Genomic DNA, 17,766 nt, shown 5'->3' on the forward strand with positions numbered 1-17,766 from the left:
CGATGCGCGATCCACGACTAGCATGGTTTGCAGATTAATAGACGAGCGCGGGAGAAGTGGCCGCCAGCGCGACCACCCAGTCCGCCGTTTTGCGCGAAATCGAATTTGTCGGGACGACTTTGGACTGCTGCCCTATGCCCTGGATTGGTGAGAAAGAGAGCCGCAAGCCGTTTCCTTCCGTTCGCGGCAAGCAAGGACGTTGCGCGCTTGCCATGGATGTGAACTCAATGGCGAGATTGAACAAGGCTGTATGCGACGCCCGGCTCTCATCATCACGAGAGCATGGAAACCTCTTCCACAGCGCTAGCACAGCCTGCCTCTCGAATTTTCCGATTTTGGCATTGCGCTGCACGCTTTACACGATTCCCGTTCGCCCAATTTCATGGCTCCATTCCAAATGTCGTTGATTGGCGAAAAAATCCTCGTTTGGTGAAGACGCGAGGAGCACTCTGTAACAGCATGGATCGCCCGTTGATGGCCCACTCTGAACCATGGCGACATAAGGCGGTGGCAGGAGGGTTCATTGAAAGATGGCCGCAGGAGCAGGATCGGCCACGCTGCTAAAGAAGCGGTGGAAGCTTTGCACACCAGTGCGCGTGGCATGCCCAAGCTGTGGAGATATCAGAGACATGGGGAAACACAAGGCCATACACACGGCGAGAAGTCGATGAGAGGTTTTGCTGCTACCACACATCTGAGGAAGCCTCGCCTTCAAGATGACATTCATGATTCTTCCTGGTCTTGTTGCTTCTTCAGGTCCTTCTCGAGTAGGAGCAGTCTGCGCTCGATCGCAAACACTGCCCTCAGCAGGCCGTGCAGTGGGTACCCGGCCAATTGGGCGGCCTTTTCATGGAAGGTCTTGGTGGCACCATCCAGTTCTTCCACTGCTCTGTACTGAATATACGAGCTGCCTGTGCGTGGCACATCATCGGCTTGCTGTTCCGCGACTATGCGCTGTGGACGGAGTGCTGCTTGGACCTGGATCACTTTCTCCGCCGAAGTGGTGCCAGCATCGGTAATCTCGGCCCACGCACGTGGTTCTTTGGACTCTCCTTCGCGCTCGTTGTGCGCTGGAAACATTCTGAACAACGTCCTCCGGAACTCTGCGTCGCGACCAGCTCGTCCTCGCTCACGGATTTCCTCCGAAGCGATATTGCCCTCGTACCAGTCGAGATATTCGTCCAAACGGTCATCTGCCAGATCCAGACTTTGTGACTCCGTCATGGTAAAGGCGTCCTGATAGGTGAGGTGGCTGGACTCATCTCGCAACACGATGGAACTCCCGTGGCCGTTGTCATCGTTCGCATCGCTTCCAAACTGTTGAACCTGCTGCCATGCATCCCAATCCATCCTAAGCGCGCTCGCGTCGCTTGCGGACGTAGGATACCGGTTCGCATCATCGAAAGGGAACAATAACTTGGTCGCGATGACGACCAACGCCATCAATCGCACCTCTGGATATCGAAGGCTGACACTCGACCACGCCTTCGCATCAACACTATACCGAAAGTCGAGCTGGAGGAGCCGAGCCAGTCGCTGCACAATGACATAGACCTCGAGCGGCAATTGCAGAGCCTTTACCCAACGATACAGCACCAATGGGTGGTTCAGTGGCGGCGCTTGCATGCCAAAGTCCGCATCGAGACTTGTCAATAAATCAAGAACCCTACGATGAACACTCTCTGAGCGTAGTAGGTCCTGCGGCTCCAGTGGTTCCTGCAGATGCCCTGGTAGACGATCCCGCATTGAGAGCGGAACTTCTCGTGCAGCTCGATAGTAGAGCAGATCGCCATCATTGACCCACTTATGCATATCTGCAGCGGTCATGGGTATTCTCAACAGCAGTATACCGACATAGATCAGAGACAAAAGCTCGGTGAGTTTTGGGTTTTGTGGTTGCTTGCGCAAGACTGCGCTTCGGCGTGATGTTACGGTATCAGCGTCGGTCCCGGACTCACCTTCTGACTGTGAGCTGAACATGCGTGAGGACTGTGCGTCTGTGTCGATGTCGTGATCGTTCGAGACCTGCAGCATGTCAGGCACTGAGCCAAATTCTTCCATGTATGCTTCCACTTTGAAGCTGCAGCTTCCCGTTCACAGAGCCCTTGCACAGCGTACAACGAGCGGTGTGACTTGTCTTACCTTGTGCTCTAACTTTTGTAGTCGCAGAGCGAAGAGGTCTCTTACCACCGTCTCCAGCTCTGCGGGCAGTTTTCTGACGTCGATCAGCCATCGAAGTTGTTTTCGTAGAATCAGCTGTATGCAAAGCAGGTAGTGCTCGAATGCTTTGGTGCCAGTGAAACCGGAGACTAGAAAAGTGTCAGCTCGATCTGTACCTTGCAGCTAGGTTATCTTCATTTTGCCTAATGAGGGGAAAGTATCATTTCATGTGAAAAGGTGGCATTGGATGAATGCTACACTTACCCCTCGTGATACCGCTCTCGGCATCACTGTCGGCCTTCCTCCTCGTCCTTCTTCCCTCGATAATCAGCTCTCCTGTGTCCTGACTCACGACCAGTCCAGCATCTTGTTGATGCCCTTGATCGCAATATGTGAAGCCATCGTCGCCGACGTGGAAGCGGCGGGATCCGCAGTTGTCTTGAGAGCAGGAGGGTCGGTTGTGGCGATGATGTCGTTGAGACATGTCGCAAGAACGAGTTGATTGCAGCAATGCCTGGTTGAGGTGCCGCGCGTAATTTCTTGGTGTCGGAAGTGGTGCTTGCAGTTGCTTTGCTTGTCTCGGTTCGTGGGTCCCTTGAAGAAAGTACTGCTTTTGTTATGGCAGGCACGACCGACCAGAAGCTCCGTGCAGAAACTTAGCAGATCGTGTCTGCTGCAGCATTTTCATTTTGTGCGCCACCGGAATTTGGTCTCTGGACGAATTCGCCTTTCAAGTCGCTTTCTAATCACAGCTGTCGGGTCTGTCGCCCGTTGTCTGCATCGTTCACTTTGACGTTGGTGCGAAGCTGAAGTCGGCAAGTTTTCCTGGAATTTCCGTTCGGAAAAGTGGAGGACATGACAGCGCACGCATTCCAGGCACAGAACAACCACGTCGAGGTACAATTTCACAACGTGCAGGAACTGGGATAAGAGCACTTGGTTCAGGCACAGCGACCTCGTCCATTGTCATGTCTACTCATAAATACGTTCGACCGAAGCGCCAAGGCGTTCAGCCAAAGCACGACTATCCCTAGCGAATCTTCTTCGCTTTTACAACACCGTTCATGCTACATCACATAACACGTGTGAGTAATGCTTGACTTTTTCAAATCCCAGCAGCGCGTGCATTTCAGACAGGTCGCTGCGCGTCTCCAACTCTGGTCTCTCAATCATTTAACCCTTTGGAGCCTGCGAGGGATGTCAGTTCTGTACTTTCACAAGCTATCTGCGCACGATTACTGACCTCCTTGGCATCGATGCAAGCCTCCTCACCCATGGCAGTGAGAATGATGACGTTGACATCCTTGCCCTCCTCGTTGAAGAGCTTGTTAATCTTCTCGCCAGCCTCTCCGTCTGGGACCTTGACGTCGTCCTTGGTGCTACCATCATCAGACATGAGGGAGAGGAAGCCATCGTCAGTGACGTCGAGCTGCACATTCATGTCAGCCACATATCCCTGTCTCTGAATCATTTTTGCTACTCCTTACAAGCTGGAACTCGCGACGGCTGACGTTTGGCACGTCCATGTTGTGGGTAGATGGAGACAGATCTTCCAACTTCTTGCCGGTGAAGATATCAATGGCGACCAAGTGGACCTTGGCGTGACCGTGCTTGCCGGTCTTGGAGGTGGACATGTCGACGATCTTGCATGGGCGGTTCTTGATGACAACGTGGCCGTTCTTCCTCAAAGCAGAGCACTGCATTGGGAAGGTGGCCGAGGAGCCAGCATCGGCGCTCTCGAAGGTGTGCTCATGCTGTGTGGAGACGGTGGTCAGCTCGAAGTTGCGCATGTGCGTGCAGCGCTTCGTGGTCGCGAGCCGGCTATTTCGCGTTCGTGCGTGCCCCGCCGCGACTGCAGCGGTGAAGGTGCGGCGTAGGCGGCCGGTGCAATAGGGAGGTGCAGACGTACCTGGGCATCGTTGTCCGCCATTTTGGTCTAGAGATTGTCGGTGGTGTTGGATAAGTGTGTGGGAATCGAGGGAAAGTGGGTGACCAAAGGTTGAAAATCGTCGGGTCCTCTGTCAAGATTCGGCGCGGGGCTCGGAGTGGCGGCAGCGATTTCTGATAGGCTGTGTCAAGCGTGCAGATGAGCATGTGACTTCGCGAACTAGACGCGGTTAGGTTCCAGCTGCCAGCTTGCATGCACCTTACTTCCGTCCAACGCAGGACTGACCGATTGCACCTCTGCTGGCAGAATGAGTTTGTGGCTCAACAGGTTCACCGATTCCTCCTCGTCCCGCGAGCCCACACCCGCCCCGCCCGCCAACAGAACATCGTCTCCCGTTCCGCGACGTGGCATACAGCTAGGCCCCAGCACCAGCCTGCCCCGACGACCTGGTATTCAACCGAGATCATCCTCACTTTCAGTCTCCTCGCTCGCAGGATCGACAGACAGTCTTCCAGCGGCGGCGAGAGTACCCAATGGCACAAATCTGAAGAGTCAGCTTGCAGCAGGACCGTCTCCGGATGTGTCTGATACCATAGATGTGCTGGCACGAATTCTGGGGTCCATCGAGGATGTTGGGGAGGACGATAGCAACGACTACCAAGCGACCGCGGCGGAGATCGAATTTGGCGACTTGAGTCTAGAGGACTTTGCTAGTGTCCAGACAGGTTCGGTGCCTGCTCGAGACAATGGCGCAAAGGAGCATGCTGTGGTACTGGACGTCGAGAAGGTGAAGGAGCGATTTGAAGATCTACACAAATCCATTGTAGCCTGCGATGAAGTTCTGAAATCTGTCGAGTCCTACCTTACCAGCTTTCAAGCAGAGTTGGCCTCCGTATCCGCCGAAATCGAAACATTACAGAACCGTTCCATGTCATTGAACAATAAGCTCAACAACAGGAAGGCAGTAGAAAAAGTGCTGGGACCAGAAGTTGAAGCGTTCAGCATACCACCCGGAGTCGTTAGGAAGATCACAGAAGGTGCCGTGGATGACCAATGGCTTAAAGCATTGCAGGAGCTCGAGAAGCGGTCCAAGGCTATTGACGCGAAACTCAAGGAGGGCAAAGATATCAAAGCCGCGCAAGATATCAGACCATTCCTCAATGACGTCTCTACAAAAGCAGTCGAGCGAATACGAGATTACGTGGTTGCGCAAATCAAGGCCCTTCGGTCGCCCAGCATCAACGCTCAAGTCATACAACAAAACAGCTTTCTCAAATACAAAGACGTGTTCGCGTTTCTGACTCGGCAACAACCACAACTTTCTGAGGAAATCTCCCAAGCATATATCAACACTATGCGCTGGTACTATCTGCACAACTTCACGCGATACAGGACTGCACTGGAGAAGCTGAACGTCCACATCATCGATCAGACAGAAACCATTGCAGCTGATAGTGGAGTGAAGCGAGGCCTCAAGAGTGCTGCACCTCATGATGCATTCTCGCTTGGTCGTCGAAAAGACATCTTGCGCAGTGGCAACGACTCTGCCTTGCCTTCCTTCGCAGCAGAAGATGACAAAGGCACGCACTATCTGGAAGTGCCATTTCGAACTTTGAACTTGGCTCTGATCGACAACGCTTGTGCCGAGTACTCATTCCTCACTGAGTTCTTCTACAAGCAGCCCTTCCAAGCCAATAATCGGAGGTTTAATGAAATATTCCAACCTACATTCGACCTCGGTCTGTCTCTGACGAAACAGCTGATTGAAAGTTCCTTTGACGCCCTGGGTGTGCTGACCTGCGTCCGTCTATCTCAACATTTCGCCTTCGAATTGCAACGCCGAAAAGTCCCAGTCGCCGAAACCTATGTCAACGGCACCAGCATGCTACTGTGGCCACGCTTCCAACAAATCATCGACGCCCACTGCGACTCAATTCGCAAAACCACAGCTTCACTCTCCGGCAAGCCTGCCGGGTCAGCGCTTAGCCTGACCAGCTCAGCTGGCACAGCACAAACTACAGCGCCTCACCCGATCACGCAACGCTTCGCCAACTTTCTGCAGGGCATTCTAGCGCTGAGCGGTGAAGCGGGCGACGATGAGCCACTTTCCAACAGTTTGGTCAGACTGCGGAATGAATACGAGACCTTCTTGGTGAAACTTAGCAAAGGCATTGCGGAGGCGAGGAAGCGGGAGAGGTTTTTGTATAACAATTACTCCCTGGTTTGTACGATTATTGGGGATACTGAGGGTAAACTAGCCGATGACATTAGGGAGCACTTCACGGATCTGAGAGATGCGTTGGGGATAGATACGTAGACATCAATTGGTCATACCGTGTCTGAAATTAGTGGCGAGCAGCTTCCTTCATTTTTGTTCCTTTCACCTTGTGGGTCCAAGAGGGCGCTGAACAGCAGACACAAACCGAGTTGTGATCATGGCGGAATACACTAGCTCATCTTCAGGTTTCAGCGACTGACGCAAGATTGGGCTTGACCTCTGGAAGCAAAGTCCATATGGTGGTCAGTCATCCTTTGATTGATTTCTATGGAGATCCACATAATCCGCACGATGCATCCCTGGCCTCGAATCTCTCTTCCTTGAACATGATAGGATCGGGCAGCCAGATCATCAGCAAATCAGGTCACCACGCGGAGTGCCGTCTGCACTGCAGATGAGACCGATTCAAATATTTCATCCAATCGCTTCCTTAAAAGCCCTCCATGGTGGCGTCCTCATGCACTGTAGGCATCTCCACCGGCACGAGTATGAAACCGCCACTCCTTGAAATAACTCCGATCATCAGAGAGGCAGCCACATCATGGCGTCCACAACTCGTGAAGCACGCCCATGCTCGTAAATCAATCCTCGTGCTCATGTCGTGTACCTGAAATCCGGATGTCTGTAGCCCAAGCTACTAGGCGCCACACCCTGCAGTCTGTATTCTCGCCTACCACTCTGTCGGGCAGAATCTACATATACACGTTAGCGCTGCACTAAGATTTTCGATCATAGCCATTGAAACAGCTTCCAGAGATCAAGGTGGTGATACGTACTCTCCCAACGAATGTACAAAATGTTTCCGATTGTCAGAATCATGCTTAATCCGATGGCTCCGAGGTTTATGGCGTGGCCGGTGGTGTATTCTGGGCCGTCTTTGGCTAGGTACGTGAATGTAGCCACGAAAGCGCCTGGATCATGTCAGCCTTAATCACCACGCCCAGCTCGCTTTACGAGGCGGATCTTGAAACATAATCATACCGCAATTTCCGATGGCGACTTGGAAGCCCAGACCAGTGGCTTTCGTGGTGTGCGGAGCCAGATTGTTGGAAAGCCATGCCAAAACGAGTGGTGAGCAGGGGAAAGCTCCCACAGCCACGAAGAAGGTCCCTGCGTATTTGACTGCGTTCTCGTCACTTGCGAGCTGCATAATATACCCGACAGCTGCAAGCAAAAGTCCGACACCAATCAGTGGTCCTCGCATCTTGATTCGATCGGATGTCCAAGCGAAGGCGATGACCGAGAGGAAGGCGAGGAAGTTCGGTGGCACGGTGAATAGCTGTGCTGTCACATTCGTGTAGCCCAGGCCCTTGATGATCGTTGGTAGGAAGAGGGAGTACGAGTAGATCGGGACGAGGATGAGGAAGAAATTCAGCGACATGAAAATCGTGTTGACGTTCAACAGCGCAAATTTGACCTTTTCAAAAGTCAGTAATTCGTGCCAAAGTGTGCAGACGTAGACTAATCTCACCTCTGACCAGTTGAAGTGTTCTTCGTCGACCTTCGCAGAAGTCGAACCTCCAAGGTCCTGACTAATCATGCTTGCAGCGATATACTGCTCTTCTGAGCTCAAGAACTTGGCCGTGCTAGGTGTATTCGGTAGGAAGAAGAATGCCACCATGGCAACCAGTATGGTTATTGAACCTTCAACAAAGAAGATCCATGGCCAGCTCTTGTAGGAGCCGTACTCAATCTGCGCCAGACCAGTCGCCAGTAGACCACCAAAGGCTCCAGAGAGGGGCGCTGCACAGTAGAAAACTCCAAGACGGAACATGAGTTCGTGTCTAGACAAAAGGCAGAACATTAGTATCTCTCTCGACCACGAGACATTTTCGTAGGATACTCACCGGCGGTAGAACATGCTCAAGTACAAAATAATTCCTCCAAACATTCCGCCTTCGCATGCTCCCAACAGCATGCGGCATACTATCAAGCCAGCATAACTTTTGACTGCGCCCATGCAGGTGCCGACAATGCCCCATGCTATCGCGAGCAGCGGCAGATACCTGCCGCCACCAACAATCTTGAGGAGCCAATTTGAGGGTATATCAATGAGGACGTATAGGATGTAGAACACTGTCAAGCTGACATTGTACCTGTTGCCAGTAAGATTCAGGTCGTCGACAAGGCCGTCGATCTTTGCGTTTCCTAGAACTTTGTGAGCCAGGAAGCCTCTTTGGCCATTTTCATCTCCGCCTACCAATATTGCTGCGATCAATGAACGCCAGCAGCCAGAGCAGGAAAATCCATGGCAGAATGTGCAGGTCAAGCTTCCTGACAAGCCGTTTCTCAATCACGGGATCTCCAATGTATGTTCCAGTCAAGTGCGAATCCGCCTTCTCTTCCAGCTGCTCGGAGGTGGCTTTGCCGTCAACTGAACCCATGGTAGGTCGGAGTATTTGGTGACAATGGAATGGGATGACAAAAAACAGACAAGAAAATCACCAGAGGTCTTAGTATGATGCTTGACTCCCACCACCGGCAAGCTTAACCCTCGGATGGGCACGCCACCATGCGCCATCGTCGTTGAGGTCGCACGGCTATCAAGCCAGCCGTCCCGCACGATCCTTCGTAGGCGAGCCTGCACACATCGCGAGACCAGGTCTGGAAAGCCGGTCCGCGACAGGGTCGTTGATTCGGTCAATTTCCCCGCGAATGCATGTCAACTCGCGTGGTCGACGACCACATTGCCAGTGGGACTAGGTCGGGGACATCGTTGGCTAGGGTCGAGGCGAGTTGGTTCTAGTTTGTGAGGTCATTCAGCCTATTACAATATTGATTTTGCTGATGACACAGTTGAGGTAGCGGAGAGTGACACGGTTCCCCAAGAAACTCCGCAGACTCGGCGCGTGCTTGTGGGGTGCCAAGACGAGCTTGGTCGAGCTTTCTGCGCTGTTGAGCGCCGACTATCCGGTCGGGCAAGAACTTCCTCCGCACTTCTTAAACTCCATGCTTACCTCCAACAACGGATACGAAGAATGGATCAGGCTCCTGATACGATAACGATGATCCAGTAGTACCCTGTGAAATGCCAATCAAAGATTGGAGACTACACTGCGGGGCTGCCATGAGGCGATAACCGCGAAGAAGCAGGCCCATAAACGGCAATGGAAAGACAGTTCTTTCGGCAGAGAAGTCTTCAGTCCAAGCGTTCAGTCGGGCCTGATTCTCACAATACGCCTTAGGTGAAAGTATGATCGCAATCATGGAAAAGTCGAGCAGTACGGCCGTGACCAGGTCGTCTGTATGGCCAGTCATGACGACGCGTATAGCAGCAATGATCTTCAGGTCGCATCATTGAGCCCAGAATCAGAAACATCCGCAAGAACTACATACAGGAGCAAACATTGGTTGCAATATGTCGCCTGTGGGGCAATGAACTTCGGGCATGCAGATGGCTGACCTATCGAGGCTTTGAAGTACACTGTCTAATTCTCTACACACTAACGAACAGTACAGAGAGGGCGGCGAATCTCCCATTAACGAAGGTAATTGGCTCAAGGGAAGAATATGCGAGAATCTTGATCAAGAGCTGTCATACAGTGAACGCACGCACGTTCTTTTTTGTTTGGATTAGGCACTGCTAAGCAACAGGTTCGGACGCAGAGAAAATATCCCCATCGCCGCTGCAAGACTGCATGCTATCGGAACAGACTTCCATGATCAAGAAGACGTGAATGGGGTCAGAATTGATACAGAATCGTCATCACCATCATCAGTCTCTGAGAAGCTCCTTACCTCAAGGCTGGGCCGACACCCTCCGCCTGGATGCCATCCAATGCTGTAAGAGAATTAGAGTCCTTGCCTTCTTCCCCAACACCAACATCAACAACCCCAACAGTCTCCACTACAGGATGTTCCGGCCTTTCGTCGGCTTTGCTTTCATTGTCAGCATTGCGGTCATGATCAGGAACGTCGATACAGCTTGCCTCGTGCGAAGATGAGATCGTCCTCTCCTGCTCTAGAGCCGGCGCCCCCGAATCTGCGCTCGCAACTTCTGGCTCGCTTTCGACTCGAATCGATTCTTTGAGTGAGTCAAGCTCAGCTAGAAGCAACTGTTGGTCGGTCTTGGAAAGCCGGTCTCCATACTCGATGAAAGCCTTCTCGTACTCCAATTTACAGGCCTCCAAGGTCTCCAAAACCTCGCGCACAGAGTACTGAGAGCTTCCTTGCTGCCGACTCCTCAGGATAGCGCGGAGTTTGTCGAAGCAAACCAGATCAACTTCAATTGAATGCAAGTCCATCGCTTTGTCTTGTGTGGCCATCTTTCCACACGAGCAGTACTGGTATCAGTGACTTTAGTGTCGATCGGATCAAATTGCGCTTTTGGAATCAGTCGAGAGGGCGTGGCTGTATACGTAGCTATGTCACTCTATCATGCGGCATTGCATGTTTGTCCCCATTTATATGGTGGTCAGCAAACATGTGTCATTCACGCCATTCACTCGCACTAAAATTGTTGGAGGTCCATTCACGTGGAACAATGGCATTCACTCATTCACACACAGCAGTTTTACACCGCAGATTTGGCGTACAGGATCTTTCGCGAATACTCTCACCCGAAGGATACATTGACGCCGGAACCAGTACTTGCAAGGAGAGGGTGGTGTCGCTCGTCCACCAAGCCGCTTCTTTGTTGCGCCTCTAGCAATGGCATTGTCGTGATTCTTGATCGCGAGCCAAGCACAAAGACTTTGTTCTGTCGAGATCTTGTTCGACCTCGCCCAGTGGATATATCTTTGGATTCATGTGCCTGTACAGCATCTTCAAAACCTCTTCGAAACCTCTTCCTCCCTCTCAGCCAAAAGCAAAGAACTTCTGCGACTCGACTCGAATCACGCATCAAATTCCTACACGTTCGTCACAAAATGGAGCGAAACAACGACAGTCTCTTCGGGCGGCGCGGTCCTGGAGGCCGGCCTGCCGCACCAGAAGATTACCAGGCTACACTCGAAGCGATCATCGCGTGGTGCACTACTCTGGCAGTAACAGCAATCACGCGAGAGAACGAGCTTAGAGGGCTGCCTCCACCGACGTCACGCATATTTGCTCCTCTCCATCGTATGCTGGTCAAGCGACAGATTCGAAAACTTCGTCGCCGTGTTGCCCGCGAACTTGGCATACTGAACGACGAACTCGCCAGATTGAGCAACGAACACACTACGGCAGGGTTTGTAGAACGTCTTGCTCAATCCCTGGAAGAGTTCTACGACAATGTTCCAACCGGTTTCTCAAAATCCGTCATCGACTCGATCCCACAGCGAGCCATCGGCGCCTCGGACATGGACGAGAATGGTGAGGCACAATGCTCAATCTGTTTTGAGGCTGTCGAGCAGGAAGAACAGGTAACCGAACTTCCTTGCAAGCACTGGTTCCATCACGAGTGTGTCAGTCTTTGGTTGATCAAGCGGAACACTTGCCCAATTTGTCGAAAGCGATATACTGCTGAACAGATTGTGAGTGAAAATGGTAGGAATGACAACAAGGACAACTCGAACGGCAATGATGAGTCTACAGCTCCATCGGGATCTGGCGCAGCAACTGAAGACAAGTCTTCTGCTGTGGAATAGTCTTCAAAACTGCACAAATGATTCTGGCAACGAAGAACAGCTTAGCCACACCTCACGAGCTTTGGCAACAGCTATTAAGCAGTCGAAGTACGCGGCTGGATTTTGTTCGAGTATGAGTAGCCGGACGGCAGGTTCATGGTACGTTTGACTTTGTCGTAGCATACAATAGATTCGGGATCAAGGTTACATTAATCATATGCCTCTACTTACCTTCTCTGATGTTTCTTACCCTCGTATATGATCAGAAGCAATTTTCAATTCTTGTTCTACGTGTGAGTACTCTTGAACTGATGTAAGGTGGAATATGATAAGGAAATATGCAAGCTGCCTGCCCTCACGACGGTGTTCTCCATAATCGATGACTTTCCACATGGAACTATCCACTCTGGTACCTGAGTCTTTATCTCTACCGAATGCATAGCTTCAAGTCACTGCGAGCATACGTGAGCCTCGAATCCGCCCTTTGTTCAGAGAGGAACAAGCAGATCATTGACCCAAGGTGACCTCCACACACTCAAAGAGCTCCTTTCACAGAACAGAGCAAGTCTCAGATAAACAAAGCAGCATGTCCCAGAGTAGGCATATCCTTTGTGGTAGTACGAAATGGCTCTTGTTTGCTCTTCTCTATTCAATCTTCTCAATAGTGAACAACACACGTGTATTGTGTGAACGAAAGCCTTGTCAGCTCTTCACTTGCTGATGGGAGATTAACTCGACACAATGCCCCACACAGTCGCTCTATACTTTCATCCATACCTTATAAGCACTTGCTGATCTTCAAATCTTTCTCTCACCAAAAATCACACCTCGAACTTTGCAGGAGAATATCAACTCGCTGCAACCACCACATCACAACACCACACGATCACACGATCACACACTTACACACCAATCAACACATCAACCAACACGCAATCATGTTTCCAATCATGGTTCTCTTCCTGGCCTTCGCAGGCCTACTGGCCCAGGCAGCCGCGCTGCCGTTCCTCAACTCAACGACTATCCACAACTGTTCCGAGGCCGCTTCAACTCACTCCATCCATGCTCGCGCAGACCTCAAGGTCTCCGATAGGGGACTTTGTGGTGGCACGACTGGCCAAACCTGTAAGGACAGCCTCTTCGGTGATGCCTGCGGACAGTGGGGCTACTGTGGCTCTTACTACGATGCCGCCTACGCTGGCGTCGGCTGTCAACCTGAGTTCGGAGTCTGTTCACCAGACTTTAACAACCCTGTCCCTTCTGGTAACACCACTGCACTCATTGCCAACACAACCAACATCTCGTCGCCAGCTCCGTCGTCGATAAGCTCCGGAATCTCGTTGTCGGCTAACTTGTCTTCGGCTTCGACTCTGACTTCAACTCTTGCGCCCACCGGGGTGGTCATCACACCTATCTCTGTCATCACCGTGCCACTTACAACCACCGTTGAGGTCATCAAGACTGTCACGGTTGAAAAGGCCCAGGCATCCGGATCCTAAGGGAGGTGTACGGACATGATCTCGAGTGATTCCCGCAATTTATGACAGCCTCATAAAGTCTCGCAGGCGTGACTAGGCCATCTGTCAGACGCAGTGTAATCTGAGCGCAATAAGACGATTCTCGAACCAATTCCCCACCTGTCTTTTCTTCTTGTACAATAAGTTTTGTCTCTTGCCACATATTCGTGATATCATTGGTATGAAATCGAGTTCAGCAAGGAATGGCCACATAGTTTTGTGGATCAATTTTTTCTCCAGGACACGTTGATGAACTTGCAGCGTCAGACAGCAGCCAATCCCCATCGATAGAGTTCCCATCTGCTCCAGCTAGGTAATCTCTTGGTTCGGACGCAATACTTGCGGTACTTGGTATTGAATATTCAGATCCCGCGCGAGCGCCCCCGCTTTGCTGCGCCGAGACTAAATTCTCGATGCTTTGTTCCGATTCAAATCGTTGCACGTACTCGCTCAGCGTGCATCCCATAGTCTTCTTGAAAGTGCGACATAGATAGCTAGGCGTTACCGATAACTCGTCTGCTAGTCCCTTCATACTGCGTTTCTTGGAACCATCGTTCTTGTTGTCCCAGATCAGACCGAGTGTCTTCAACACGAGCTCATCCTTGTGGCCAATAAATGATTCGTGAGGCTTGCATTTCACACAAGGTCTGAAGCCTTCAGCTTCTGCCGACTCTTGTGTATCGAAGTATACAACGTTAGCTCGGCGAGCCACCCGTGCAGTGCACGTTGGGCGGCAGTATATCTTTGTAGTCCGAACTCCGTAGAGGAAACTGAAGTGGGCTTCGGGGTCTCGGGCTGTGATTGCTCGCCAGCGGGAGCTGTTTTGGTCGATGGCGGTCATGCTAGCTAAGTGGAATGGGTTCACGATGTGACCTGCTTGCGTTCGTGGGCCCAAGAGTTCTCCGCGACAGAAGCTGTGATATTTTGCTGTATATCAGCCTGGCTCTTCTCAGCACGCCGGGAGACTCATTGCAGCTCGGCGATAAGCTCTTCAATATCTGATTGGTATTTTACAGGATGCTATCGGATCATCAATGTCGTATCAAAGACACGATTCGTTCCAGTCTCCTTCTTGACAGTCGGTCGCGTGCTTCTTGAGGAGTTGTTACATACGTGAGGTGGAGGCAGTCGAGAGCTCCGCGTCAGTGACGTTGGCTTGATGGTCTCATCCCACGACTTTTGCGATTCTGTCTTCAATCGTCCTCACAACTTCGCAATGAACGTCGCCCCTTCTCCCATTTATTGTCTTCCAGAACTGCACGCTGTATCCACTTCTGCCATTTTCGACAATACAGTCTCTGAGTATCTACAATGGAAGATCTTCGCTCAATCTCTATTGTGCCCATTGCTCAATCACATCAGCTCAATCCACCGCACGCGACAATGTGTTCATCACAAAGAAACCCAGATCCGGCATCAGCACTGCTGGGTTTGATTGTGCCAGATGCGGTCGACGACGACAATTCTTTCTTTGAGCTAGGTGTTTCTGTCTTCTTCTTTTCCTTCATGCCTTCTGTCCGTGTGTCATATTCTCCTTCACCTCCTTCACAATTCACAATCTCGGTTTCAAGAAAGCACATTCGATCAAGATGGTTTTCAGCTGGTTGGCATCGTGGGTGTTCGGACCTGTGGAAGAACCGCCCAGGCTGGTCCCCAGGCCACTTGGGAACCTCAACGAATTAGCTGCACGTGCAAACACTGCTGCTGCGGCCACTATCGATACTACTGCTGCTGCGACCGACATAGCAGGACGACAAAGATTGAAGCCATTTGTGCGTAAAAGTCAGCCTCAGCAAGAACCTCAGCAAGAACCTCAGCAAGATCTTCAGCAAGAGCCTCAGCAATACAGTAGAAGTGATTATGCTACCATGTTCATCGACCTTTCAGCAAAGGTTAGGGAGCTAGAAGGAGAGGTCAGGGGCCTAGAAGGAGAGGTGGAAGAGAAGGACGATCTCCTAGCGGAGCTAAGCGAGGAGAACGCTCTTCTGGCTGCTACAGCGAAAGCGAAGGCACCGGAGCAGAAAGAGACTGGGACCCAAATGTCTTCACCACTTGGAAGCAAACGTCGCTCGCCTTCCCATTCTCCTGGTCCTTCCAAGCCTCGAAAAAAGGCCAAGCTCACGGAGAGGCAGATTGCCTCGCTGGTGAAATATGACGGCAAACACAGGCGAACTGGCCAAATCATCAACCCTGAAGGAGTGGTAGGAGGCATCATTTCCAGTCAATTTCCGACAACGCTCAAGAATTGGGAGTCGAAAGGTCTTCGCAATACTTCAGGTGCTGATTGCTATCGGAACGCCGCTCTCCAGGCTCTGCTCCACGTGCCGGCCGTCTACCATTTGCTGGGAAACATGCACCGCGATTGCAAAAAGAAGTTGGACAAGTGCGTTACGTGTGCATTGCAAGATGTGTTTCAACGCTACTGGAGCACTGAAAGACCTCAAAAAAAGAACGAGTATTTCCAGTACAAGGATTTGGACAAGGCCGTGCTTGCGAATATTCCTAAGGAACCAGCACCTGGCTCAAGTGCAGAAAGCCTCGTTGAGATGCGTGCCAACCGACAATTGGATGCCTTGAACTATGTGCAGTTTCTTTTGGAACATCTCAGCAAGCTCTCTGACAACGATCTCCCCGAGAGCGTGGAGCAGGTCTTCGGTATGCTGTCATGGTCTTGGTGGCGGTGTGAAAACTGCGGAGAAAACCATGTAACCGAAGTTGGGTCGTCATCACGTATTCTTTCAGTGTTTGTTGACCAGTCGAAAGGACAGAAGACAATTGTAAACGCTGTGCGCAAAGAGTTAATCAACGAGGGCCTTGAAATTAGGTGTGAAACTGACGCCTGTGAACAGGCTCGAATTGATGCCGAAGAGGAGGAGGAAGAACCTCTGCGGACGAGGAAGTTCGAGCTCATCAGGACACCAGAAGTCTTGATTGTGCAGCAAAAGCGCTTCTCCATGACTAAAACCGGTGCCACGAAGAAGCTCATGGACAAAGTCGACTGTGAAGAATATCTCAATCTCGGTCCATACACAGGAGACGGCAGTGATGTCATCTACCGATTGGACGCTGTTGTTGCGCATATGGGAAAGGGTATTAGGGAAGGCCATTACGTTACTACTGTGCGGCGACAGGATGGTGACGGATTTGAGACGCTGAGTGACGAGGAAGTCTTACCAACAGACGACATTCAGCGCTTTTATTATCCTCAACTCCGAAGGAGCAAGTTGCAACCATATATCCTCTTCTACTCCAAGGTCAGGAGTGCCGTGGACGTTGCTCCTGGGAAGAATTGATCGACAGGTGCCCTGTTCAACTCATAGACCCTCGTGTACAATAGAATTTTTCTTGATCCAGGACGTATAATGTTCTTTGAATGCTGTGTCTATAATATGAGGCGCCTGCGCTCTCCCCCATGCTCCAAACCCCAAGAAATGCCACCAAGCCAAGCAAGATCCACCATTACCCATCAAAGACGTTCATGACCTCCTGCCCTTCTTCACCGGCGCGTCGTGAACACCATTCCACGAATCAACCGCGTATTTCAGCGCAAAAGGCCAACCAAAAAAGAAAATCACAGCTGGAACATAAAACCTTGTCGTTCGCGCCAATTGTGCCGTGTTTTTCTCCCATGCTACGCTGTGAGGTCGGAGTGTAGCTGCAGTGCGTTCGAAAGGGTGGGGTTCTTGAGATAGTTTGCGGGCTGCGCGGGCGGAGCGGATGAATGCTGGCTGTAGAGGGACGAGGAATTTAGCATATGAGTTTGCGGATGATGGGGGAGGAAGGGTAGATATCTACCTCTGTGCTAGCAGCAGATGCTACTGCTGACGCTGGATTTATGGTGGCCATTTGGAGTGATGTGGGAATGGTGATTGTTATGAGAAGTGCTTCGCTCGTGAAGGCGTTGGTGAGGTGTTTTCTGGATGAAAATCTATGTTGCTCGATCTGACTTGGGCCCAAAGGTGCTTGAAAGTAAGCTTCGATGTGTTGCTGTTATATGTGATGCAGATGAATCTCGTCGCGTACTCATCTTGCATTTATACATGAGTCCATAAGGCTGCATGTGTCATTCCGAATACGGAATCTGGACATGGCAAAGCTGCAGCATCCGGGACCGTGATGTTGCCGTGTGAAGAAGTCTCTGCATGATTGACCGTGCATGGCAGTCATGAGAACTGTGCCACTTCCAGACGTACGTAGGAGAAAAGGGCACATAGGCAGGGGTCGTAGGGCAGAGCAGGGATTATAGGGCTCGGGTAGGGATTGTGGTTGAAGAAGAGGACGAATGTCATAGCCAGCTCTCGTCATGTCTCTCGCCACTGGCCCATAGTGCCATCGGAGTACGCCAGCAGTAGGATGCTGACTGATCCAAAGTAA

The 17,766-nt window shown here is 51.4% G+C and overlaps 10 protein-coding genes across 10 annotated transcripts; 4 read left to right on the forward strand and 6 right to left on the reverse strand.

The window, feature by feature from the left end:
* Positions 1-723: 723 nt before the first annotated feature.
* Positions 724-2,644, reverse strand: RHO25_005277 (uncharacterized protein; the record flags this gene model as incomplete). Its single annotated transcript, XM_023596185.2, has 3 exons — positions 724-2,025; positions 2,143-2,309; positions 2,425-2,644. The coding sequence occupies 3 exons, from the start codon at positions 2,642-2,644 to the stop codon at positions 724-726; spliced, it is 1,689 nt and encodes a 562-aa protein (XP_023456553.1).
* Positions 2,645-3,333: 689 nt separating this feature from the next.
* On the reverse strand, positions 3,334-4,090 carry ANB1 (translation initiation factor eIF5A; the record flags this gene model as incomplete). Its single annotated transcript, XM_023596186.2, has 4 exons — positions 3,334-3,348; positions 3,404-3,589; positions 3,648-3,914; positions 4,070-4,090. 4 exons carry the CDS (start codon positions 4,088-4,090, stop codon positions 3,334-3,336), a joined length of 489 nt encoding a protein of 162 aa, XP_023456554.1.
* Positions 4,091-4,355: 265 nt separating this feature from the next.
* RHO25_005279 (uncharacterized protein) lies at positions 4,356-6,365 on the forward strand (the record flags this gene model as incomplete). The annotated part of the gene is made up of 1 exon (XM_023596187.2): positions 4,356-6,365. One exon carries the CDS (start codon positions 4,356-4,358, stop codon positions 6,363-6,365), a length of 2,010 nt encoding a protein of 669 aa, XP_023456555.1.
* Positions 6,366-6,920: 555 nt separating this feature from the next.
* Positions 6,921-8,710, reverse strand: RHO25_005280 (uncharacterized protein; the record flags this gene model as incomplete). The annotated part of the gene is made up of 6 exons (XM_023596188.1): positions 6,921-7,018; positions 7,103-7,237; positions 7,308-7,743; positions 7,798-8,110; positions 8,174-8,474; positions 8,527-8,710. The coding sequence occupies 6 exons, from the start codon at positions 8,708-8,710 to the stop codon at positions 6,921-6,923; spliced, it is 1,467 nt and encodes a 488-aa protein (XP_023456556.1).
* A 1,350-nt stretch (positions 8,711-10,060) lies between these two features.
* RHO25_005281 (uncharacterized protein) lies at positions 10,061-10,591 on the reverse strand (the record flags this gene model as incomplete). Its single annotated transcript, XM_023596189.1, has 1 exon — positions 10,061-10,591. One exon carries the CDS (start codon positions 10,589-10,591, stop codon positions 10,061-10,063), a length of 531 nt encoding a protein of 176 aa, XP_023456557.1.
* Positions 10,592-11,194: 603 nt separating this feature from the next.
* RHO25_005282 (uncharacterized protein) lies at positions 11,195-11,896 on the forward strand (the record flags this gene model as incomplete). Its single annotated transcript, XM_023596190.1, has 1 exon — positions 11,195-11,896. The coding sequence occupies one exon, from the start codon at positions 11,195-11,197 to the stop codon at positions 11,894-11,896; it is 702 nt and encodes a 233-aa protein (XP_023456548.1).
* Positions 11,897-12,813: 917 nt separating this feature from the next.
* On the forward strand, positions 12,814-13,374 carry RHO25_005283 (uncharacterized protein; the record flags this gene model as incomplete). Its single annotated transcript, XM_023596191.1, has 1 exon — positions 12,814-13,374. One exon carries the CDS (start codon positions 12,814-12,816, stop codon positions 13,372-13,374), a length of 561 nt encoding a protein of 186 aa, XP_023456549.1.
* A 211-nt stretch (positions 13,375-13,585) lies between these two features.
* RHO25_005284 (uncharacterized protein) lies at positions 13,586-14,233 on the reverse strand (the record flags this gene model as incomplete). Its single annotated transcript, XM_023596192.1, has 1 exon — positions 13,586-14,233. One exon carries the CDS (start codon positions 14,231-14,233, stop codon positions 13,586-13,588), a length of 648 nt encoding a protein of 215 aa, XP_023457307.1.
* A 748-nt stretch (positions 14,234-14,981) lies between these two features.
* RHO25_005285 (uncharacterized protein) lies at positions 14,982-16,685 on the forward strand (the record flags this gene model as incomplete). The annotated part of the gene is made up of 3 exons (XM_023596193.1): positions 14,982-16,047; positions 16,135-16,169; positions 16,242-16,685. The coding sequence occupies 3 exons, from the start codon at positions 14,982-14,984 to the stop codon at positions 16,683-16,685; spliced, it is 1,545 nt and encodes a 514-aa protein (XP_023457306.1).
* Positions 16,686-16,868: 183 nt separating this feature from the next.
* On the reverse strand, positions 16,869-17,238 carry RHO25_005286 (uncharacterized protein; the record flags this gene model as incomplete). The annotated part of the gene is made up of 2 exons (XM_023596194.2): positions 16,869-17,120; positions 17,188-17,238. The coding sequence occupies 2 exons, from the start codon at positions 17,236-17,238 to the stop codon at positions 16,869-16,871; spliced, it is 303 nt and encodes a 100-aa protein (XP_023457305.1).
* Between the last annotated feature and the right edge of the window lie 528 nt (positions 17,239-17,766).

Source organism: Cercospora beticola, chromosome 3, assembly GCF_033473495.1.
Source record: "Cercospora beticola chromosome 3, complete sequence".
In the NCBI taxonomy this organism is placed as follows: domain Eukaryota; kingdom Fungi; phylum Ascomycota; class Dothideomycetes; order Mycosphaerellales; family Mycosphaerellaceae; genus Cercospora; species Cercospora beticola.